The 26,035-nt window shown below is 34.4% G+C and overlaps 1 protein-coding gene across 1 annotated transcript; it reads right to left on the bottom strand.

The window, feature by feature from the left end:
- Positions 1-1,122: 1,122 nt before the first annotated feature.
- On the bottom strand, positions 1,123-26,035 carry WBP4 (WW domain binding protein 4). Its single transcript, XM_044670610.1, has 10 exons — positions 25,596-26,035; positions 24,510-24,582; positions 20,898-20,960; positions 20,692-20,815; positions 19,381-19,566; positions 17,285-17,331; positions 16,679-16,754; positions 8,302-8,507; positions 4,679-4,851; positions 1,123-1,514 (listed from the first exon to the last, which is right to left on the bottom strand). Coding segments are annotated over exons 1-10 (1,161 nt in total). The 5' UTR covers positions 25,598-26,035; the 3' UTR covers positions 1,123-1,303.

The raw sequence follows: 26,035 nt of genomic DNA, 5'->3' as shown, positions 1-26,035 counted from the left end.
AAGCTCTAAAGTGTTTCTTGATGTTTGTAAACTACCACAATGGAAATCATAAAAGTGTCAACCAAATGGGAAAATCCCCAAACCCTCATCACTAAGAGTGCTTTGAATCAGATTTGTATAAAAGAAGACAAAATAATTCTTTATTCGTGCTTTTATGAAGTTTTCAAAACAAGCTATTGTTTAATTCACATATATACTGTCAATCTGAAGGAAAAAATTCATTACAGGAAATTAAATACTGTGGAATTCATTAAAAATATAACTTTAACGGGTTTCTTAGGGGGTAAAAAGGACCTTTTCTACAAAATATTAAATGGGAAAATCCCACTAGTTACAAAAATTAACTAGAAAAAAAGGAAGTTCCCCATTGGCCTATGCCAATACTGAGCACTTTTCCTGAAAGCCAATGGTTACCTTCTAATAGTGTCTTTATTCAAAATCACTGTATGAAAACATAGGTTGTCCCCAAAATCTTAATGTATTTTAGAGCTTTGGTAGCTATTAACATTAAGCTACTGAAACTAAAACTGCACTCAGACCTTTGGGATACCCTGTATAGAGGTTAAAGTCTGAAAGAAGTACCCTTTCTAGAGTCTCCTATTTTGACATATTCTGGTACATACAAGATCGGTATTCAAAATTTTCATTAGAACATCATCTGACACCAAGAAAGGAATGATTGTGAAAGATTTTTCATTTAATCTTTTGACCTACAGATTCAATCCACACTAACTAAGCACTTCTGAAGCACCTGGGAACCAAAGAAACTTAGCTCTTAGCACTTATATTCAGTTAAGTCCAGTAATATAACTATTCCATATCAGCCTGCTGATAGGATATTCAGAATAATTTCCCCTAGGACCTGAAGCTCTTACATTGTAGAATTCTTACTATTACTTAGTTAACAGTCAATTATCAGTGTGCAAGGAAGTATTTTCAGACAAAATAATAGGTATGCTCATTTATATGAGGACGGAGTAGCTGATTTGCTTTTCACATATTATAAATAACAGATACATAGCATCTTCAATTATGATGACATAATTAAGAAATTTAAGACAATAAACACACTGCATAAACAATGCAACATAGTGGACTCCCATTTTAAGAACAAAAATAGGATTCACATAAAAATAAAAAATATTTATTACAATTCACATTCTAGTACAGTTAAGAATAAGTCTACATTCTTAGTATCTAAATCATTAAAAGCGAACAAAAAATAGTTTACAGAGTTAGAGGCTCTTCCTGTCCAAAAAGGTCCAAAAGAGGTCAGACACTGCTTTTTATTATAAAATTACAATTATTGATCACCTCCTCTTTGCCTTAAATTTCTAGATTTTCCATTATCAAATCTTCTCTTTTTGAAGACTGAGGCTACTCCTTCTGCCACATCTCCAAGAGAAGTGACTGTTTTTTCTTTAAATGTCACTTTTGGGTCTCCACTCATGTCAGCAACTGGAGCTCCTATGTACTCATTCTCTGTATTCGGAAGTTCCAAATCCACCTTCTCACTAGAATAAAAAGTAAAACAAAAAGTATTATATGACAATCAAAGTAAGGTAGAAACTTTTCAAATAACATATATCTTCAAAAACAGTCCCAGAAAACACTTATGTACAGTATTATAACATAGTTAAAAAGTTTGTATAGACCTTTTTACAGCACAGGTTGATTATACCAGTTAATTTAAGGTAATATAGTCATATCAAGTGGACAGATATGGAGAAATTATTTATTTCCATAATCATAATAATGACAGCAATACCAATCTTAATATATACTTACGGAATGGATTTTATGTTCCAAATGGAAAATTGGCCAGAAATTTTAAAAAGTATTTAAGCAAAAACTCAGGGACCATTATCCTAAGGCGGCTATAGAAAGAATAATGCCTTCTCATCAAAAAGGTGAAAGAGAACTGATGGATACTCCCTGAATTCATGAGAAAAAGGTTAAGGTGCATGGCACTACAGTTATCAAATGTAACCAATGTTGGTTTACCTCTAAATGAAGTCTATGAAACAGATCTAAGAATGGATCCAAAAGGCCCTCCCCATAGTCAATAACCACAAGAACTCAACCAAGAAAATGTCAAAAAGAAGAAAACAAATGACTGAGTAATGAGCATTTGTTTACAGAAATGAAAGATTTTATTACAGCAAAATTGGGTCATTATTATTAGAGATTACTGAAAGGTTATCCTTAAGGAGGCTGGACAACAATTTACCACAACTAAATATCAAGAACAGGATTCTAGAATTATAAACCAGAAGCTCAATATACATTTTGTAAACAAGCAACAAATTCCACACTACAAATAAAAATCACAAAATATTCTCAAGAATTTAACAAGCTGTAATGAAAATGGAGCCTCACCAAAGACAAAATTACTGCCTACGATTGCTCAGATAAAACAGCTAACTATAAAAATTTAAGAACAGTATTTTTATACTCCAAAGGGATGCTTATAACTTCCAAACTATTAAGAATGGAAAATCTCTCAAAATATAGTAAACTACTGGAAGAAGTTTAAACCATATGGAAATAAGATTATTTATCATCTCTTTTGTTCCAAAGTTGGGAGCTGTCCTATAAAAATGCTTTCAGGGAATCTAGAGAAAATGACTTTATACTTCTATATTTTAATTCGTTTGCAAAAAATCTATAATTTTATCTGCTGATGCACCAGTCTGAATATTGAAGATAGCCTGTTATTAGGGATTATGATTATTTCTATTTGAACTGCATTAGTTATGAGAATGCGAAAAAATAACACATTTATATGATGTTTTAAAAAGCCCTTTTCTCACAATTGTGTAAGGGAGATAGTTTAAGATTTACTATCTATTTTATAGATGTAGAAACTCAAGCTTAGAGAGAGGTAAAGTTATGGTCATGTAGCTTAAAAATGCTGAAGCCAGGACTATTTTCTACTATACCATAGTCTTTATAGTATTATTGAGTATCTCTATCTCCACTATGTATTTAGTATCAATCAAAAACAAATTCATTAATGATTTACTATGTTTATAATGCAGTAAATTAGGCAGTAGGTTGTGTACAAAGGTAAACATGAGTCTTATTCTTAATGTTTATAATGTAGTTGGAGTAATAAGATATTCATATAAAATAATTTTTAAAAATCAGAATATGATAAAGTGATTAAGTACAGACAAAATGCTATGAGTTCAAATGAGAAATATAATTTCTTACTGAGATCAAAGATGACTTCATGACATTGGGGTCACGTGAGATGGTAAGATCAAGTAAAAAGCATAGGTGAGGGTAGAGAATGATATAATACAGGAAGGGAAGCTGCTTTGGTAAGAATAATGTGAGAAAAGGCTAGTAATAATATAGCAGTGCCAGACTGGAGGACATTTTGAATGCCAAGCTAGAGGCTTTGTCAACTGAATAAATTTCAGTAACAAAGTATTTCAAGTTTTTGATCCTTGAGACAACATTATGAGAACTATGTACTGGGAAGATTAATTTGGCAGCTATGATTAGGATTTGGGGGTGAGGGAGAGAAAGAAAATGAAAACTGAGTAAACTGAGCAGCTACTTCCATAGTCCCATCTAAAAATAAGAAAGGTCTGAACTAGAATGGGAGCAGTATGACTGATAGGGAAGAGCTATTTGTTTTTGTTTTTTTAATTTTATTTTTGTCATGCAAAACACACCTCCATATTGTTCATTGTTGTAAGAGCAAACTCATACATAACCTAAACCCCAAAATAAGACCATAAATACACTGATGTGAAAGATGACTCCAACAGTTCCTTCTCTGGAGGTAGAGAGCATTCCCTGTCATAAGTCTTTCAGGATTGTTCCAGATCATTACATTGCTGAGAGTAGCCAAGTTTTCGAGATAATCATCTCACAATATTGCTGTTATTGTGTACAGTGTTTTCCCAGTTCTGCTTATTTTGGGGAGCGCTACTTCTCAGAAAGAACTGATAGGGCTTGGTAACTGACTAGAAAGGAGTGTGGGTATAGGGAGGAGATGATAATGACATTAATGCTTCAAATGTTGGTCCTGGGGATTGTCATTAATAGAATTAAGAATGGGCAGATTTTAAGAAGATAACGAAGTCAGATTTGGAATTGGAAGAGGGCAGGGGGGGGGGGGGGGGGAGTTGGGGAGGGCCAGACCTTATCTAAGCAGGAAGACCAGAAAGACAAGTAGAAATGCACATCTAGACCTTTGGAGAGTGGCCAGGGCTACCCTGATTGATGCCAGATTTCAAGGTGGTAAGAAGAGACAGACAAGAAACAGCCAGAAAGGAAGATGGAAAAGCAGGAGAGTTGAGAACTATAGTTGCAAAGAAAAAAAGGCAATTTCAAAAAACAGGGCAAATGTGAAGAGACATTTGTTTAAGTAATTCACAAATAGGAACCAAAAAGACTGCACCACCCAGTCCTTGCTCAAATGATAAGGCTATACAATTGTTTGAATACTGGTTTGCAAACATGGAATTGTATTTCTAGGCCTTGAGATAAGTACAAAAAAGTTTCCTTTTGTCCTACATTTTTCATCATTTGTAAAACATGTAGATAGATGAGTCTGCATCTCAGATAGGGCTTATAATGCAGAAATATAATGTGGTCAAGAGAACAAAAGTATTAGGATGCTAACTTCTCATATTAACTGTGTATAAATAAATTTACTTACTAGTGATTATCTTCTTCCTTAATTTCTTTCCATTCCCCATAAGGGTTTGGCTTCTTAGGAGATTTGGGTTTTTCTTCTACTAAACCTGATGAGTCTTGTTCCTGATCTTCATCATTTTTTTCCTTCTTTGATTCAGGTTCAGTTTCTTCAGTATTATCATTTTTAGTTCTTTTCTGAAGGAGAAAAGATGATTGAATACTATATTAAAACAAGCTGTAAAAATGTTCTAATACTTTTACTTATATAATTACTTCATATAGGGGTTGGAGAACTATTTAGAGATATCACAGTAGAGATTCTTTTATAGGAATGGCTGTGACTTGATGGCCAATGATGTTTCTTCCAACTCTAAAATATTGTGATTTACATGACTCTGGGAGAGGGATTACTTCAATTCCCTGGACCTTAGTTTCCTCATCTGTAAAATGAAGGTTCTAGTACTAAAATTTTCTGAAATATTAGGGACAGGTTGGTGTTCCCTACAAAATGAGCCAAAATATTTATTTTTTGCTAGGATTCATAGTTTAGTGCTGTTTTTGGGGGGAATTGTGTTCACTTCATAGGAGGAATGCTATCCTAAGTTTCTGTGGAAGTATATAAGTTTCTGACCTTCTAGGAAACTGGAACTGTCAGTGCCACAGTTACAATTTATGGACAAATCTGCCCTTATCATGAATACTGAGGGAACCGAGAGGCCTTACGTTTTTTTGCATTAGGAAAATCTCAGTTATATCCTGGACCTCAAGGATATAATGTACCATTATGACAAGAGCAGTAAACCTCTAGGCTTAAATTTCCTTTGGCAGCAAAATTTAAGAGAAGTTATACACTGGACTCAACAATGCTAGATATTAAAGAATGTATATTCTAAGTAATAAGTGTATGGAAGACACAGGAAATTTTCCTATTCAGAAAATCATGAGCCTCTACCTTCAAGATAGGCAGAGGAAGCATAAAGAGTGTTTTTCAATATATCAATACCTATCAATACCTGAGGGCTCATTGTGAATCTTGTTCTCAAGGGACTTGAGAAGTATAGATTGGAAAGCTCGTACCTCGTCTAAGTATCTGGGAGCTCCAAGTTCTATTAGTTAGAGTGGTTAAAAATCACCCCAAAGTAAGGCAGAGAAGTCAAATATATGGCTTGTGGTCTACATGGCCTATAAACTCAAAGATATCTTTAGGCACACTTTAGTGTTCCCCCACTTTTCTTTGACACCACTACTCAAAGGTACCCTCTTAAACAGAAGGCTCTGTGAATTCACTTCTGATTCACTATGTTGCCACAGAGACAAGGAATCAAGATGTCATGGCCTGTCTCCTTCCTTAGTCCTCTTATGGAGGTCCTTAACCCATACACAAAGATCCCTGTGGGTTGCATTTTGACTTAGAAAACCACATATCTACATTTTATTGTATTTTGTACTTATTTTGTTAAATACTTCCCAGTTATATTTTAATCTGACTTGGATTACAATTGAGAGTGCTGTGAGCCATATATATTTGCTATCTCTGAACTAAATCATAGGAGTCTCAGTTATTTAGAGTATAAGATCCACTCCACTGAACTTTTAGTTTAGAGGCAGAGCAAATTACAGATTCCCAGCTTGATCACAGATTCTAACTTAATGCTGCTTAACAAATAACTCATTTATGAAATGTTTTAAGGTTTACAAAAAGCTTTCCTTACAAGAACTCCATAATGGAATTATATGCAAGTATCCTTATTCTGTAGATGAAGAGCTAGGGCTTAGAGAACCTAAGTGAATTGTGTCTGTGATTACACAGCTTTAAAGTAAGAGAGCTCGTATTCAAACTATGGTCTTCTAAATCCAACTCTCTTTCTAGTCTAACCTGCCCATTTGGGTCACTTCCAAGGGAATATTAAGTTTTATCTGGTTGAGCTCCAGAAACAAATCCTGGACCTGGAACATCTGAATGCTTGCTCTCTTAATTTGAAGACCAGAATTTTCTGAATACTCTTTTCCCTGTCACCCTAACAAAGAGGGTCAGGGGTCATAATTGCAGTTCTGTTTCTGTCTATTTTACTTTCAAAGATTTCTTAATATGGTTATTCTTCCTGTGCTAGGATTTCTCTTTTCAACTTTTACAGTTCAATTTTCTCAAAAGTAAATGAATTTCCATTATAACTGTCTTAGCTGAACAGTAATACCTTTAAAATATACAAATAATTGGTGAAAAGGGTAATTTACTAAAAACTGAACACTGATTTTGATAACAAACATTTCTGTGTACCCATGACTTGCTCATATTTACATTATGCCCATATCCACTAATTTGGGTCCTTTCACAAGGCAAAAGACCACCTGAAAAAAAATCAATAGCTGGGTTCAGGATGGAAAAATGAATATGTAGTTTTGTTGATGTGTTGGAATATATTGAATATAGAAAAGTACACATGAGGCAAATCCCTATTCTTAAAGCTTTCTAGGCTCTTATAAATAGAAAAGGAAATTGTTTATCAGCAAGAATGCCAAATATCAGAAATTTGACTGAACAGAAAACTCAGAACAATTTTCACTTTTGTTGTCAAATCTGCTCAGTAATTCTACTGAACATCATTTCATAAATACAAAATATCATACATATGTATAATCAGAAAAAGAGAGAGGTCATTTGTAGTTATAAATAAAAGATAAGAAGCAGGCAACCCAAGTGTTGCAGTAGTACGTCAAATATTAAAAGACTCAGAGAAAGACCTCTATCTAGAGTTCGGAGGAATGGGAAGGCAAAGAATAATCTATGGGAGACTCCAGGAAGGTCATGAATAAAAATTATTCAGGATGAGAAGGCATGGATAGGTTGTCATCTGTGCTGGTAAAGGGAGTATTTCAGTAAGTAAGTAGAAGGAATAAAATTCTGCAATTATTAATAGTGAGCTACATAAATTATTTTGTAAAAATTGTCTCTACTACTGCTGTCTAGTACAGAGAGCATTTAACTGAAGTCTGGACACGATATATAGCAGGACCTTGTTTTACATGAACTCAATACACGAATTCAAATATACACAATTGGCAATCAAAAAATTAAGGTAGAAAAATATATAGAATAAAAAATTTTAATTATGTGCTAAATCCATGCCATTTTCACAAGTAGCATACAGTCTCATAGCAGTTTGCTCAATCATGCTAATTCTCACTCTGAGATGCATTAATGTGAATCATTAGATTGTTTTACACCAAACATTAATTCCCACATCAATCTTTGTCCAGCATTCTCACTTGTAACAAGTCAGGTCTGCAACAGCGTCATATTTCTTTGTTTTATAAACACTATTTAGTTATTAATAGCCCAAAGTACATAAGTAGTGATGTTGGTAGCTCTAATAAACTTAAGTCATCAAGTACCTAGGTATGTTTATAAATAAGAAATACTTATTAAATAATGGAATTCACCATTATGTGTGATTTTCACTTTATGCAATGGGTATTGGAACATACTGATCACATAAAATGAGCTCCTACTGTATATTCTATTCTATCAATGTCTTAATATGGATTTATACAAGTCATTTTTTCTTCTCTCATGAGGTCGAAGTAGCTTTCTGAGCCTTAATAAGTTTTTTAATATGTTTGAGAAAACTGAGGACAAGGACTTACCCTAAACTTTATTTTTGGCTTTTGTACTTCTGTAGAGGTCTCTGATTTTTCCTCTTCCTGCTCTTCTGTTTCTTGTATTTCACTGGAATCACTATCTGAATCAGATGACTTTGTTTCCGCTGGGGTACCAAGTGCTTCGCTACTATTACTAGAAAGGGGATCTCCAACTTGTGAAACAAAATCCTCAGGCTTCTCCCATTTGGATTCTGTTCCAATACATTTTGATATAGTATTTCAAAAAATTAACTTAACATGAAAATGTATAACTATTTAAACTTAAAACTATTTATAAAAATGCATAAACTAACTCCTTCCTTTTGTGTTCCCTTCCATTGTCTTTGTCCATTCATCTTGTTTTCTTCTTATATATTTATAATCAATGTACATATTGACATTCAAGTTTTTCTTAATATTACATTATTTCACTATTAAATCTTTCAGTAGTTCTTTATTTTCCTTATATTTCATTCTTAATTATAGTGTCATGTTATGTTTAATTGATACACACTGTTGACCTATTCAACCATTAGGTTTCATACTAATGACACTAGCATTATTGAAATCACAAATTTTCTCCAAAAGTAACTCCCAGAGTATCATTTGAGTCCAAAAAGTTGTCATAAATGTTCATGGTCTACAATTCTTGAAATGCAAGGCCAGGAACTGAAGAGTCAGACTAGGTCTGACTACACCAGGACTGTCATTTCCCTTGTTTTGAACACCATGCCTCAATTAGTACAGCCCAAATTATATGGTTTTTTTTTGTTTCTATGCCATATTATTTGGTTTCTACATCATATGTACTTATATCACATTGAAGTTAACTAAAATTTCCAGAATTTATCATATGACTGGGCTATAATATGTATCAATGAGATCATAGATTCATCAAAATAATGGAATCCAGATAGACAAAAAAGATCCTGGGAAATGTTTCACTGAAATCCAGGCATTCTACGTCTAGCACATTCTTCTGCTCTGAGTTTGGAAACTTTATTGAAAAGAAAAAAAAAAGACATGCAGTTATGACATTAGAGAAAACTAATTCTTTTTTGAAGAAAACAAAGAAGAATGTTTATTTTTACAGTGCATACAGATTAATTTAATAAACTGTCTAAGAGGTATGTTATTTTTCCTGAAAGATTCAAGTTAGGTATCCAAAATTGAAATGTATATTTGAAATATAGAACCTGTCAAATGAGCTTAGTAAGTAATTTCATTCAGAGCAACAGTTCAATTGGCTGAGTAGTGGAATTTGGAGCCTCAATTCTGGCACTGACATGAGAAATGCAATGTTGCTAAACACATTGGTTTACCTAAAAAAATTGAGAGAATAAGAAAAATATTAACTTGTCCTAGTGGATAGCTAGGTTGCTCAGTGAAATTGAGAGCCAGGGGTAGAGACAGGAAAGAGGTCTTGAGTTCAAATATAGCCTTGGACAATTCTTAGTTGTAGCCCATATTGCTCTTCTGCCTTGGAACCAAAACACTGTTAACTCTAAGACAGAAAGTAAGGGTTAAAAAAAGTCCTTTATCTCTCACATTAAAAAAAAAAAGTGTTAAGTTTTACCTTTTGCCATTTATAGTGTGAAATGTTTTAATTTTAATTGATCTACACTGACACCTAGTGGTCTTTCTGACATTTAGCACACATTTCTAATTGACAATTTTCCCACCTCTTGCTTATCTTCTGATTTGTCAGAATGGAGCATATTTTATGCATAGATGATGTTAGAAACAATTTTATACATAATTTTTGCTCCTTTATGCCACAAATGAATTAATAAAGACTTTTCTGCTAAAGAAAGCCTTAAAATTTCCATGTTATTTAGATGATAGAAAATTGTTATAAATGAACAATAATGATAATGAATAATATTAATTTGAAAATTTTATATACAATTATATAATTTGACATTCTAAAAGTTAAGACACTTCAATGGGGGCATAAGACTCTCAAAGACAATCTGATGCAAACTTAAACCGTTACAACGAAAAAAGGAGGGTAATTAAAAAACAAACAAAAATTCAGTATGTTGTGTAGCAAGAGTTCTGGAGCAGGTATATGGTACATTGGAGAGTCAGAAGACATCTTCCCGAGTTCAAATCTGACCTCAGCTACTTATTAGTTATGTGATCCTGAGCACAGGACTTAATCCTATTTGTCTCAGTTTCCTCAACTGTAAAATAAACTAGAGAAGGAAATGGCAAACAACTACATTATATTTGCCAAGAAAACCCCAAATGGGGTCACAAAGTTAGACATGATTGAAAATGACTAAGCAAGAACTCTCTAGAGAGAGAAGATTTTTTAAAGTCATGTTTTAAAGAGGGAAAAGAGAGGATATGAAGGATGAATATGAAAAGGTTTTTTAAAAAACCTTATCTTGTCTTAGAATCAATACTGTGTATCGATTCCAAGGCAGAAGAGTGGTAAGCAATGGGGGTCAAATGACTTACCCAGGGCCATACAGCTGGAAAGTGTCTGAGGCCAGATTTGAATATAGGACCTCCCAGCTGTCCCTCAAATATGAAAAGGAGATGCCATCCTATTAAATACTAATATTAGGAAAGCTAAACCCTTCCAGAACAAGTTGAGGCTGGTAAAAAAACAAAGTATCAATAACAGAAAGGACTTTTTAAAGTTATGCTGAGTTCAAGGGAATCAAAGAAAGCATAATAGGCCTGCAATTTGGCAATGAGGTCTATAGCAAAAGATAGAGAAAATAAAATTATTCAATTCCTTTTTTACTTTGGTCTTCTCTATTAAGGGGAATGAGACTATAGAGAATGAAATCTAGAATTAAAGAAGGAACTAAATGTTAAGCTAAGTGAGAGATAAATGAGGTCCTAAGCTGAACTCAAGGAGTTCGAGTAACCTGAATTTGAAAAACATCCCAAGGGACTAGCAGAATTTGACAATATGACTGCTGAGCTGGAGCCAAGCAAAGTAATTATTTTTAAAGGGGAATTAAGGTCAGTTCTGCAAACCATAATCATGTTAGTTTGACGTTAATTGTTGCTAAAGTATTAGAACAAATAATCAAACTAACTGGACATATTTAACTAAAGAGGAGGAGATGGGAAGAGCTATGATAGTTGCTTCAAGTATCTGAAGGGCTGTCACATGGAGGAGGGATTATACTTGTTCTGTTCTGCCTCAGAGAGCTGCAACAGGAACAAGAGCTGGAAACTGCAAAGAAGCAAATTTAGGTTTGATGTCAAGAAAAAAACTCTTAATGATTTTAGTTTCCAAAAATACATGGTTTGATATACTAGGGTTCTCTCTCCTTGGAAGTCTTTAAGCAGAGGCTAGATGACCTTGTGGTGCATATGCTATATTGGGAATTCCTTTTGGGTATGATTTGGACTAGATGGCTGCTGATTTTTCATTTTGGAATGTAAGAGGGAAATTTATGTATTTTATAGATATATATTTAAAACGTGGCCGCCAGGAATCAACAGTTCAGATTGATTCTGTAATTAAATCAGACCTAAGCCAGCATCGGGTTGGGGCAAGTTTATTTACAACTAGGAAGGTAAAAGTATAGGAATAAAGAGAAAGGGAGAGGCTAGTTCAGGCCTGCGAATGCCTGGACTAGAGAGAAGGTTAAAAGGCTAAATAAATGAAGCTGCAAGCCTCAAGGCCTAACAACCAGATAGGCTGGTGCCTACTTAAAGCAGAGTTTAGAAGCGGCCTAGGTAGGCCAAGGAAGTCAGCCTAACTTACCCACGTGACAATACAGAGTAGAAGCAGCCTGTGGTCTGTCAGCACCAAGTTCAGAGCAGGAACTGCCTCCATAGGAAGTAACTAACTTACTTAAAGAGAAAGTGTCTTTCGTCGCTTCCCATGGGTCCACCTCTAATTCAAGTGGACAAATGGCAGTCTCTGCACTGATTTGGACTGCCCAAAGGGCAGTCCCTTGTTCTTGATTTGTTACTTATTGTCACATGTGGGTAACTCGTCTCCCCTCCCCACTAAGGAAGGTGAGGAATTACATCATTTCTATGCCTAGGTTAAGTAAGAGTTTAGCTATGAATGGCTAGAGTTAATTCCATTTACACAGGAAGCACTTATAAGATAAGTGGTAATTATGAGTGAACATAAATTCATTCAGAAGTCAAAACTGTGAGATTTCTTTATCTAAATAACAGATTTCTATATCTAAATTAGGTAGATCAGGTAAACACAGTGGTCATAATACACCTGGAAGGTAGAAAGACATCTGGACAACATCTTGTCTACAAATCCAATTCATTGCCAAATCCTGTCAATTCACTTCTGGTAAGTATTAAGTCCCCTTTCTACTCATACAGCAGTGGCCATCCTAGTTCAGGCCCTCATCATCTCTTCCCTGGAGTATTTTAATTTTATTGTTGTTCAGTCCTGTCTGACTTTTTGTGCTCCCATTAAGGGTTTTCTTGGCAAAGATGCTGTAGTAGTTTCTCCAGCTCATTTTACAGATGAGGAAACTGAAACAAACAAGGTTAAGTGACTTGCCCTGAGTCATACGGCTATTAAGTATGTGAAGCAGAGGAGCAACTATGTGGCTCAGTGGCTAGAGAGCCAGGCCTAGAGTCCAAAGGGCTGTGCTCAAATCTGGATTTATGACTGATTCTAAGACAGAAGGGAAAGGTTTTTTAAAAAGCATATGAGTCCAGATTTGAACTCAGAAAAATGAGTCTTCTTAGCTCCAGGCTTGGCACTCTATCCACTGTGCCATCTAAGTTGCCCTGTGGTATATTTAAACAGTCATTTCTGATTGTCTTTCCTGATCTCCCTGGCTGCAAGTGCCTCTAGATTATCTCCTATATTTTGTACACACCTAAAATGCATATGTGGTGTTTCCCCCTAATAGAATGGAAGCTCCTTGAGAGAAGAATAACTGTTTTTATTTTCTTAACCACAGCTGGCACATAATAAGCATTCTTGTTGGTATATGTAAAGGATATTATGAGAGACTGAGAGATGCAGAATGGATAACCAATAGTACTAACAGAGGAATTTAGAATAATTGGATAAATAGCCCCCAAAATATTGTTGATTTAAGTTTCTACTGGAAAAAGTCTCTTTTGGCTCTATTTTGTTGAATGACATTATCATTGACACTGACATATATACACGCACATACGTGTACATACATGCACATACATATATATGGTTAGGTTTTGATTTTGCATTTGACATTAAGCTAGAAGGAAACCATTGTCAATGTCAGAATCTGGATTCTAAAGGTTTCAACAAGCTAGAAAAATGGGTTAAGTGGGAAACTCTACTTTTGGTTTTAAGAAACTACAAAAAGGAGTTGAGGAAACATTTATAGACAGTAGGTCATGTAAAACCTATCTGAAGGTAGAATTACTTGTCAACTCCAGGAGGGGAGAAGGGAGGGAGACAACATGAATCATAAAACTTACATGCAAATTTGTCATTGGAATAAAATAAATTGTTTTAATAAAACATATCTGATGATTTTAGTGAACTGCAACCTCAATGAGACCATGTGACATGGCAGCCAAAAGAAAGTCATTCAGGGCAGACTTAGGCTGCGTTAATGGAGGCAAGAATTATTCTTACTAAAGCTAAACCACATATGGCATGATGTGTTCAGATTTAGGTACAATGGACCCAAATGTGGGGTCTTTAAGGCAGGGCATTGACAGGGACTGGAGTGTGTCCAGGGAAGAGCAACATGAGGGAAATCATGGTATATGCCAGTGGAAAGAACTGGGCAACTGGAGATGCCTTTTCTAGGGAAGACTTTAATAGCTAGGGGCAGAGCAGGGTAGGACAGAAGATATGCTTACTGTCTTCAAAAAATTCCTAACAATCATAGCTACCAAAACAAATAAAAGGAATGTTTGGAGAGATAATGACTCCTCTGAAACTGGAGGTCTTTTTCAGTGGCTGACAAGACCATATAGTTAAGAGCTGGAAGGGAGATTAGAAATCATTTCATTCATGTTTTAGGTAGGGTTTGGACTAGTTGACCATAGATGTCCTTTCAACTCTGTACTGATTGGAACTATGATTTCTTTGGTCTAGGAATTCTTGCATAAGAAAACTCCCTTTTACTAATGTAACTTTTCTGCAACTTATAAGAGAATTTTTTTAGGGTAGGAGTCAGCAAATTATGATCTCTGGGCCAATTCTGGCCCTCAGGCCATAATTTGCAGACCAATCCCTTGTTCTTTGACATTAAGACGGATTAAATAATGACTTGCCCATGGTCACAGAATTAATATGTGTGAAAGGCAGGATTTGAACTATGGTCTTCTTGATTCCAAGAACAGTCTTTTATTTACTGTGTCATGTTGCCTCTCTTACTACCTTATGAGTCTATAAAATGACATGTTCCATTCCCTTAAAAGAAAAAAAAGTTCATAGTGTTCACTGAAAACATAAGGAATAATAAAACAATTAAGTTATATTATTTGGGTAATAGAATTAGAATGATTCTATCAGAACTAATTCAGAAAAAGCCAAAGCATTATTCTATAACTTTAGTTAATTGCTAAATCATTTTTATGAAAATAACATTGTTTTGAAAAAAGAGAAATACTGTTGATTTTTCCAAGTTATGTCTGAGGTTTTCCAAAAAATAATTATATATCAGAAACAATTCAAAATCATTCCACACTACGCTTTTGTCTTGAGTTGGGGAGACTTGAGTTCAAGTCTATACAATGCAGATTAGGTGCTTATCTATATTGGCAGAAGGAGTTACTCACTGGGAGACCTACTCTGATAAAAAGGAAGAAAGAAATATAACCAAAAACTTAATATTAATATACACATACTATAATTCATATTCCTTAATTGCTTTCTTAATGTTCTAAAAATATTCATGCAAAGGATACATGAATTATAGTTTTCATCTGAAAAATAATCATTCTATAAATTATAGAAGTTGACTTCAGCAAGAACTTCAATAAGGGACAAGCAATTACTTTAAAAAAATGGAAAGACCATTTAAATTATAAAGTGTGAAACAAACAGAACCAAGAAAATATGTACAGCAAAAGAAATATTGTTTAAAGAATGACTGTGAATGTTCACCTCCAGAGAAAGAAGTGATAAATACAAATATGCATGACATAGTTTTTTATATACATGTATTTTTTTCTTTTGGTCAAATGATGCCTTCCCTAATGTGGGAAAGGGAGGGAAAGAGCTACCTAGGAATTTTAATATAACAAACAAATACATTTTTAAAAATATATTTAACACATAAGATTCTCAAATGTAAACTAAAGAAGCTGAACTAGACTAATCTTTCAAATGTTTTCAAGCTCCAGTGTTTTATTTTTATAATCATTTTGGTATAAAAGCAATAAAGATGAGGGTCCCCTTTCCCATTCTGTTTGAGTTTGTTAGCTGGTGAAAATAAGAGACACGGGGCACAAGCATACAATATATAGGAGTAAATCATTGCTGTAACATTTTTTGATTTAAAGTTGAGTATTCATGCTCTGTAATTCACATAAAATTTTCAGGACCTATTCATTAAGTTTATGGTCAAAGAATAAGAACAGGCAATTCTAAGAAGAAACATAGACTATCAATAACTACATAGAAAAGCAGGCAAAATACAATTATCAGAGAAATATAAATTAAAACAAATCTGAGATGCCTCCTTATGACAATTACAATGGTAATGCCCAAAACTCAATGCCAGAAGGGCTGAGGAAAAAAGTATACATTATTATAAACTGATACAATCTTTTAGGAAAGCAATATGGTATTATATAATGAGAACTACAAAACTATCTGTCCTCTGACCTATTGGTTGGACCCAGTACAAATATTATTAGCTAAGAATATGCTTGTTTGAAACTTGCGCGCGTGCACACACACACACATTTTCCTAGTAGTATTGTTTGTTATAGCAAAAAGGTGGAAATGACTCGTGTTTGATTTCAAGATGGCCGCACAAATTGTAGCACATGATAAAAATGGAATATCATGTCATATCAAGTGAAAAATATAAATCTTCCATTATTTATTTTTTATGCTTCATATGAAGTAGACCAAAAGAATACACATACTTTCTATAGTAATATAAATAACAGCATGAGGGGAGAAAATGTTTTTACTTTTCTTAAAAAAACAGAGGGGAGAAAAAATAAAATGATTCAATTACTAATTTTTAAAAAGTTACATTAAAAATGTAAATAACTTAAATTGAGAGTTTTATGTTATTTTTGCTTGTCCAAATGTATGTTTAAAAATATTTGTTTTTTAATGGCTGTTTAATAATAATTGAAGAATCAAATATCCTAAACTTTAGCAAACATATGTAGAATTCCTAGCATGTAAACAAATCCTTTCTGTTACACAGAGAAAAGAATTTAAATAATAGTAGGTTCTACTTACCACCTGTTTCTGTATTATAATAATAGGTGTAACCATCTTCACTTAAGCCTTCTATCCAGAGAGGCATTGCTGTTTTCTAATGAAAACAAGCATATAAAATATGCTAAAAATTAATATATTTTTACGAACAAAACCAAAAATCACTCTGATCTATCTATTGATCTCTATAAAAGGATCAGTAGAATTTTTAAAAAGGGTCTGTGAAGGGACATATTCTCTTGGCATATAAGTATTAAGACTCAGTGGTTGGAACTGGCAACTTCAACACTGAAAAAGCAGGAATGGGGCAAAGGGAATTGATAGGCCAAATTTCTTGGGAGACAGTTCACATCAGCCACCAATTCATGAAGAAGATAGCAGCTTTAGTCAAAGAAAAGATAAGGTGGACATTTGGGCCCAAACTGGCTTATGAGCAGATGAAGAGTTATCTCTATGTCACAGGTTACTGACCCTTGACCTAAGGAATTCTTGTAACTGTTCTTTTAAAATAAAAAGGACAAAAACTGCAGACAAATTGTTATTTGGTGATACAAAGCAATATTTACAAATACTCTCTCCCCAGTCAACAGATTAATAATTGTACCAAATAGAACTGTGTTCAATTACCTTACTGAATTTTCCTTGGAATCCTTCAGGTTTTTCCCACTGAGATTCTAAAAGTAAAAACATATTCTAGTTACAGTTTTTTACTGCTTAAAAACATTTCTAGACTTCTTGATTTATTCCTATAATCCATGAAAGTCACCATTACAAAAGTCTAATGTGTTCACACTATTCTGTGGGAAATCACAAAAGAAAATCTCTTTTCTTATGGGATTTATAATCTAACCGTGAAGGAAGATCAACAACTACTTTAACACAACTATCAAACATACCATATTAGTTCAATTATAAGTTCTTCCTGAGTATAGGCCCCACCACTAAACTGTCTCTGAAAGGAGAAAAAAATATATAGGTCTATGTTGAAAAATACTATCAATTATACTGCTTCCAGGTTTTATTCAGACAATTTTGGGGGGAGAAGAAAGAATACAACATTCAAGTTGATATACCATGCATAATACATCACAGCTGCATAGAGATACAAATAAGTATGATAAAAAGCACACTTTTTGAATGAAGGAGTTACTGCAACAATTGTAATGATTATACGGATTAGTCACGCAAAGAATAAGTCTTCATGATATTAAAATTTCATCGATTTTGAAGCAAAATATTTGTTGTGATGAAGATAAAGAGTAGAGAATAGAATGAAGTGTGGGAAGAAAACTAGGTTTATTTGCAGCCCAAAGTTATAGCCTCTCCTATATTACTACAAAGAACTAGAAAGCCTAAGATAAATTATGACTAAGCAGCAGTTTCAGACTGAGATATACAAGAAGTCAGGCCTGTCATTGCTTAACTCTCCGGGGCTAAAAAAGACCCACTCACACCCACCCTGAGGGCTTGCTGTTATAGTGAAACACTGACTTAACCCTGGGCACACAAAGGATTCTGGTATTTAAAAACCAGAGAATTAAATAAAATAATATCTACAAATGCACTATTTGCCCAAGGATCCAAGGAGCCATCTATCTGATACTATATATGAAACTTAGAAATATGACACTTCTATAGTGCTTTAAGATTTGCAAGGTGTTTTATATGCATTCTTTCACTGATGCTTTACAACAGCTATGTGGGACAAGTACTATCGGTAGCATCAGCACCCCCATTTTACATATGAAAATAAAATCTGAAGTTTAGTGAGAATAAGGTGTGACCTACTCATGGTCATAAAGCTAGAAATCGTCAGCAGTGTGATTCCACTCTCCTCAGTTCAAGACGTACTTTTTACTGTAGCATGAAGCCTCTCAAATAAAATCAAAGGACAGATCAACTGAAAATACCATTCTTTGTAGCAATAGAATTGAAAGCACAAAATGCCAACATCGACAAGTGAAGCTAGGTACAGACAAAGAAGATTTTGTTTATGATTTTCAGACAGAAAAACTATTCTATAAACTCTCGCTTTAGAAACCATGCAATTTGAAGAAATGGGTATGAGATTCTTTTTATTTTGCTATTAGACTAGGTGTTCATAATTATAAAGCTTATAAAAGAAAATTAAGCCAAAGGTTTTTTTGGGTTCATTATTAAGGTTCTAAGTCAGACACTCAGTTTAAAGGGAGATTTCATTTCTGGAATTATTTTGTTTACCTAGTAGGCTCAAATATACTAACATTTTGGGTTGGTTAGAAAAATCTGAAAATGCGTTACCTTTCAATGGTATGATCTTCTAATACATATACACATTACTTCTTTACGACTAAATGATTTTATCATTTAACAATTTTTTCTTCAGAGTAGAGACTACATCCTTTCTGCTCTTTTGTGAGTAGCACTTTTGAGGTGAAGTCATTGCTGCCATCCTGGTGATAAGCCTCTTTAAATTGAACTAGGTAGGTCCTTAGATCAAAGACATACAGTCCAATGACAGATCACCCTTGAAACCTTTCCAGGTGGATAGGACTTGCTAGAATTTGGGTTCCATCGTCAAAGACTTTGAGAAAGCCCTGTCAAATACCTCTATGTCATGATAAGGCATCCCAGCAGGCCTTTTTTTGAAAACAATCATAAAAGTCTAAAACTTCCTCCAAAACAAAAGCCTGCAAATTCTCCATATTGATATATTATACTATATTTGCACCCAAACTACTTACCTCCTGTGATGGTATTATAATAGTAACGGTAACCCTCAGAAGACATGCCTTCTACCCATTTGGCAGCTCCTACTGCATTTATGTTAGAAAGGTCTTTTTTTCTCTTTTTCTTTTCCTTCTTCTGACTTGATACTGAGATGGATGGGGCAGTGTTGGTTACTTGTGGCGTGTTAGATTCTGTAACTTCTATAAAGATGGGAGAAAGAAGACTCATCCACTAGAGCATTCTCAAAACAATGACTAGAATCTCTCTTGGGGAACTTTACCCTAAATGTAGTTTTCACTTGATTTAGAGAGTAAATTAATATAGAGGATATGATTATTCAAATGAAATACTAATAGCTAAGATATAATCCAGTATGAGAATCAATTTCTGGATAGAGAAAACTCTAAATAATGACTAAAAAAAACCAAGGAGGTTATTCTATGCTATATAAATAATACCAGTCATATGACAGTCATTCTCTTACTCCCAAATAAATGCCTTCCTAGTTATTTATTGTATTTCCTCACCCCCAAATAAATCAATATTCATCAGCTCAAAGGATTTGAAGGTCATCTAGTAGAATGTAAAGTCCTTGAGGACAGACCATTTCATTATTGTTCCATATCCCCAACACACAGTACAGTACTTTGCTCAAGACATTATTGAATTTCACTCAATTTAGCCCCAAATCCTCATTTTATGGATGAAGAAATTCATTTATAACATGAGAGAAGATAAGTTTTAGCCTAAGGTCACATCTAATGAATAGTAAAATACAGATTCTCCAACTCCAAACCCAATTCTAATGCTCTTTACTAAGCTATACCATCAGCATCTATTAATTAATAAACATTAGTTAAATACCTACTATATGCAATAAACTATGCTATGTGTTGGTGGGAATACAAAAAAAATTACATGGTCTCTACTGCAAAAGAACTTAGTCAAAACATAAAGAATACTATATTGCTAAAGTGAATTATAAATAGAAGCTGAAGGTTGTTTATTAATGAATAAATATTCTTTACCTCAATAACAAAGCCAAATAAGCAATTTAAATGGCTTACATGTAAGTTCCTAACCACTGGTAGATTTAGTATAGAAAAATATTACTGTTTAGATTGAAGTGAGGCTTAAAAAATATGTGGTAAAATGAAAGGGTACAAAGTTCTATAGCCTCATTTAAGAAAGGCAGCCAATAAAAACAGTGATAATGTCTCTTTAGAGTATGAGCTCCATCAGGGAACCTCACCCATGGAAACAATAAAAGTTTACTCAATATTCTCTCTGATGTTACTTTTAAAGCATGTTGGCAGTTTCTCTACCTGAACTGATTCCAAGCCTTTTCAAATCTTCTTGGTATGCTTTAAGGGCAGCTGCCTCCATTGCTGCAAACTCCTTTGATGTTTTTTCTTCTTCTTTTGCCTTTTCTAGGCTTTTCTGTTTAATCTACAGAAGATAAGGAAAGGTTAAAACAAAGAAATAGGACCAAAGTTAACATGAAATATGTACAAAGAAAAATGTGAATTACCTCACTGATTCTTTTGGCCACATTTTCCTTATGGTTCTTTCCTCGCTCATGAAATTCAACACTCTTGAAAAACATTGGAGGCAGAAGGAAAAGCAAACAAACAAATTATAAGTCATACTTCTAACTGAAACAGTAGGATCTATGACAGAAGAAAATCTAACTCATGAAATGTAAATAATTTCTTAGAAGGAAAAAAGCTAAATAAAGAACAACTTTTATGCAAATTGGCCCTTAACAAAATGTCAGCAAGTATTACCACTTTTTTTTTAGTTATATACTTTTTAAGACTAAAAGTTTAAGTTAAGATAAAAGTTTACTTGAATTCTTAAAAATATGTATTGCTGGGGCAGTTAGATGACTTAGTGGTAGAAACATAGACCTGGAGACAAGAGGTCCTGTGTTTAAATCTGGTCTCAGACATTTCCCAGTTGTGTGATTCTGGTCAAGTCACTTAACCCCAAGTACATAGCCCTTACCCATCTTCTGCCTTGAAACTGATATTTTGTATCAAGTCTAAAACAAAAGGTATGGGTTTAAAAAGAAATAAATGTATATTAGACTTGTGATAAAGAAAAATAGGTATCTATTAATTACATCATTACTTTTGTTGAATAAAAAGTAATATAAATATAATAAAACATTGAATAAAAAGTTTCTAGAGATCCTCCTTTTGCCTTGTCCAAATTCATAAGGAATCCTTTGTGGGAGGAATAAATAATAAATCATGATTTAAGTTTAATTGTTAAAGTTGAGAATAAAGAAATAAAAATTATAAAATGGTCTTTTTCTTTAAAAAAACCACCAAAAAACAGATGTTTATGGTAGATCTTTAAGTCTATAAGGACATCATCACTTAATGGATTAGGTAAAGTTGCTGTTATGAAGAATTCCTTTCATTTTTAAAAAGAATATTATTCTAAAGCAAATAATCACGTTTTATTAGCTAAAAGATTTCTTTAAACCAGAATATGCCTGTATATGAAAACTAGTACAAGCTAAAAGGTCATTAAAAAGCAATTTCTCTAGAAAAATTGTATCTACAATTAAAGATTAAGTAAATCGTACTTTGGGTGATTACTTTGAAAAGCATTTATTTACTGCATGTAGTATTTGCCTTACTATTTTATTACATTAGTTTCATTTTGCAGTCACTCATGCCCAGCTAACTGATTTGTTCTAGGTAAGTTAAAAACATAAATAATAATAAAATATATATTGTTATCTGAATGGGCTACCTCCTAGAAGAAAATGATATTGACAAATTTTCTGCACTAGAAAATTGTTGGTACATGTTTGTCTTAATCAAAACAAAATGGATCACAGTGAAATTGCTTGTCAGCTCTGGGAGGGGGTAAGGAAAAACCATGAATCATGTAACATGGAAAAATATTCTAAATTTTAAAAAAAGACAAAACAAAAGCAGTACCTGTCTCCAAAGAACTTGCATTCATTGTAATTATAAGTTACAACAAAATATTTTATTGCCATGTTCAAGAGGTATTATGCAGTCATGCCTTGTTATTTCTCTTACTTTATTTTTTATGAAATGGCTTCTCTGAGAACTGAGACACAGTGGTAGCTTTCCAATTATTATGATTGGTTTCCTATATTCAAATCATTAACTTGATTTGGGGATAAAATGCCATGACAAGTAAAAGAAATCTGACACCTTTCCAAGAAAAAAAAAAGGGTAAGACAGTTAACCTTAGAGAAGGATGATTTTGAATGGAAAGCTTTAAGAGAAGGATAATTTTTACATATTATTTCCCAAAATAGAACTAAAATATAATTAATTTTAGGCTGATTTGCCAGACAGCATTAAAAAGTTACTTTTAATAGTTCCATTATTCAAAACCTCTTAGAGAAAAGTAACCACTATAATTTTTCTTTTTAAAAAATGGTGTAATTTTTTAAATGCTTGTTACATTTATTTTTACCATCATAAAGTCCTCCATGCTAACTACTATATTTCAAGTAGAATTGTAAATTTATCTGCAGCTGACTTATGGGAAATTTACTAGTAAACTTTGGAACAATTCTCTTAAACACAGTAACAAAAAGCAAAAATTGAAAAAGTCATAAAAGTGGGTGCAGGGTTGTCAATACTTTTAACTTTTAAATCTTTTTTTTTTTTTTTTAGGGACCCAGGGGGTGGGGAACAACTGATTAAAAGGACAAGCAAATAGTTTCCTGTATGTTTCACAAAATTTGCACTATTCCTAGAATTGATTAGATGCATTTTGTCAGTATGTTTTGGAATGTATTATTAATTGTGAGTCTTGGCAAAGGAACAACAAATACTATTGTGGTCACTGGTAAAGAAAGTACTAAGAGTCATAGTCCTAAAAAAGCCAAAAACAGATACAGAGTATATTTGTCTAATATTTTCTTGGTGAAAGAAAATGTCTAAAAAAAAGTCATCATACACAGATCTTTCAAAGACCTAAGTTACAACAAAACTTACAAATCACTAATCCTAAAATTAGTTTAAGGCTACATTTCTCTCTAAAAAATAATCTGTGACATGTGAATGAAGACAGGAAAAAATGAAAAGGTGATATTTTGTTCATTGGGTTTTAGTAGCTTAATCTAAAACAAGAAGTACTGTTACTATTGTCTTTAGACAGTTGATACATTGCACCACAGAGAAATTATAATGATAGTCCTCAAATTTAAATATCTATTGATGGTAGATAAAGAGCTATGGCAAAACTGCTGTACCTTCCATACAGCAAAAAACATACACATATACATGGAACAGCTACTCTGAAATTATAAAAATTTCTTTAAAATTTTAAGGTTAATTTCATATATTTTAGAACCCAACATGGCACTACTGCAATGGGAGTGCTAAATGAATACTGATGAAACTACTCACTTGACAATCTACTTCAAAAAACATATGAAATGAGTATCAATCTACAAAAAATATAGTTTAATAAAACAATAAATCAAGCCTTAATATTGCTAATTTTAAAAATTAGAGCAGAAAAGTTTTATAATGGAAATAACAAAATACTAAAGAAACAATCTTGGGGTTTTTAAAGCTTGCTATAATCTGACTCCAATCTACTCTGAGTTTTATTGTCCAGTACTTCTCTAAACATTTTCTACTTTCTGGGAAAGTAGTACTAATGTAATTCTGGATCTCATCTTGATTATGCATTTGAACAGCCCATTCCCAAGACCCTGAATAAAGTCATTCCATATTATGAGATGAAACTGCAGTTGCCTCTTTATTCAAGGCTGGTTCATATGCTATCTCCTCCTTCAGCCTTCCAAGATTCCTTCAAAGCTGAAGGTAACATCAATCTCTTCAAACTATTTAGAACATATGTTCAGATCTCTTTTATATACATGGAAGTGACTTCTACTTATATACTTATTCTATTTATCCTATTAGTCCTCTAAATTGCATACCCACATCTGGTGAAGTACCTGATAAGTGCTTAATTTGCTGAACTGATTTCAGTTCAAGAAGTGGCTTTTTGAGTGATTTTGTTCTAAATAAAAATAGAGTGCTTTGCAATAAGAATTGATATGGAATAATGTATTTTTAAAACACAATTCAAGTTACAATATTTTGGAATCAAAAGTAGGAGAGCATCATACAGGCCTATTGTCTGCTATCCAGCATTTGCAATAATCACAGAATTTCTTTGGTTGTGATTTCCAGTAGTCAGCCCTGGAAAAGAAAGTAGAGGAAAAAAGTCAAAGCTAAGACTGGCATTAAGAAAAAAGGTCAAATCATCCATACTTTACACACAAAGTCTCTGCTATTGAACCCTGATCAGCTACATTATTCAGCACTCAATTATACTGTCTAGTTATACTAATACAATACAATTAGTTATTCTAATATCATAAATTAATATTGCATTTTTAGTTAAAAGTTTTATGTGAGTAGACGGCAGGGGGTGGATTATAGTTAAAAGTTACTTGCAAATAGCTAGGTTCCCTTATGTACCAATGGAATGATTGGAAAAATGTGACTTCAAAATCAACTTTTCCTTCTGTACAGAAGGCAAACTTGCTAGGATGTGGATCACACAGTTTCAACATGTAGCTGGACTTGAGTAGGGGGCTAGTAACTTTCCCATATCAAGTTAATTTTCTCAAAAGGGGAAAAACAGTTCTGACCAAATGTCTAATGATCGCTAACGATTCTATTAGTTATAAAATTTTTGTATTTTTTTCTCCCGAGTCAGACCGAGGAACACAACGAAAGTTCTCAATAAGTAGGCGGGTAATTGCTTTATGTCGGGAGGGCAGCTTTTCGGGGAGGGGAAGAGCTGCAGGCCAGCAACAAACCCTTTAAAGCCCATAGATCCAGGACGCCCCAGTGCTTCGGCGCGTTCGGAACAGGATGGGGTGCGAAAGATTCGTACACGCATCGTTAGGGAAGGGGCGATGCGGAGGGGTGCCCTAGAGATGGAGAAGGAGTAGGAGAATCCTCGCATAACCTCGCCCCGGAGCCTAGAGCATCTTATCCGGGTGCACTGCCCAGCCAAGGCTAGAGTTGGGACTTCAGAGACCCCTCTCCCCAACCCCATCCCTCCCCTAGAGTGCTCCATCCCACCCAGCGGCGCCGGCCGCAGGCCCCAGTGCAGTGTGGGTGGGGGGTGCATACCGCCCCGAAACTTGGGGGCGCTGTTCGGGGTCTAGGCTTAGGGCGGGGAGGGTGTCTGCGACACTCACATGGCGGCTGCAGCGGCGTCGGTGACTCCGGCTCCGCCCTCAGGCTCGCGGGAGGGTCAGCGCGCGCGAAGTTCACGGGACCCTGCCTGCCTCGAGGCCCAAGGCAGCCCCGGAAAAGTCGCCACACTCGGGACCGGCATCCCACAGTCCCGAGCTACGGGTGCTGAGAGGATTCAAGTCTTGTTTCACATTCTCCTCCCCCACTCTTTTCCTTCCCGCGGGCAGGGCGGTGCTCCAATGGGGGAGGAGGGGAAGACGGATTATGTAGGGGCCCGAGGGAGATTATAAAGGGGCTGGGGTCAAAGGAAGCTAGGGCTAGAGTTCGGCTGGAGCTGAGGGGAGGGGCGGGAGTAGGGGCCCCAGTACCCTGCTGGCGCATAGCCTAAGCCCCGCCCCTCACCCATACCACGGTTCTTAAGAGACATCGCTGCTCTCTCCTA

Source organism: Gracilinanus agilis, chromosome 3 (assembly GCF_016433145.1).
Source record: "Gracilinanus agilis isolate LMUSP501 chromosome 3, AgileGrace, whole genome shotgun sequence".
Taxonomy (NCBI): Eukaryota; Metazoa; Chordata; class Mammalia; order Didelphimorphia; family Didelphidae; genus Gracilinanus; species Gracilinanus agilis.
The sequence above is the reverse complement of the archived record's forward strand: the minus strand, read 5'-3'. Positions and strand labels throughout refer to the sequence as shown.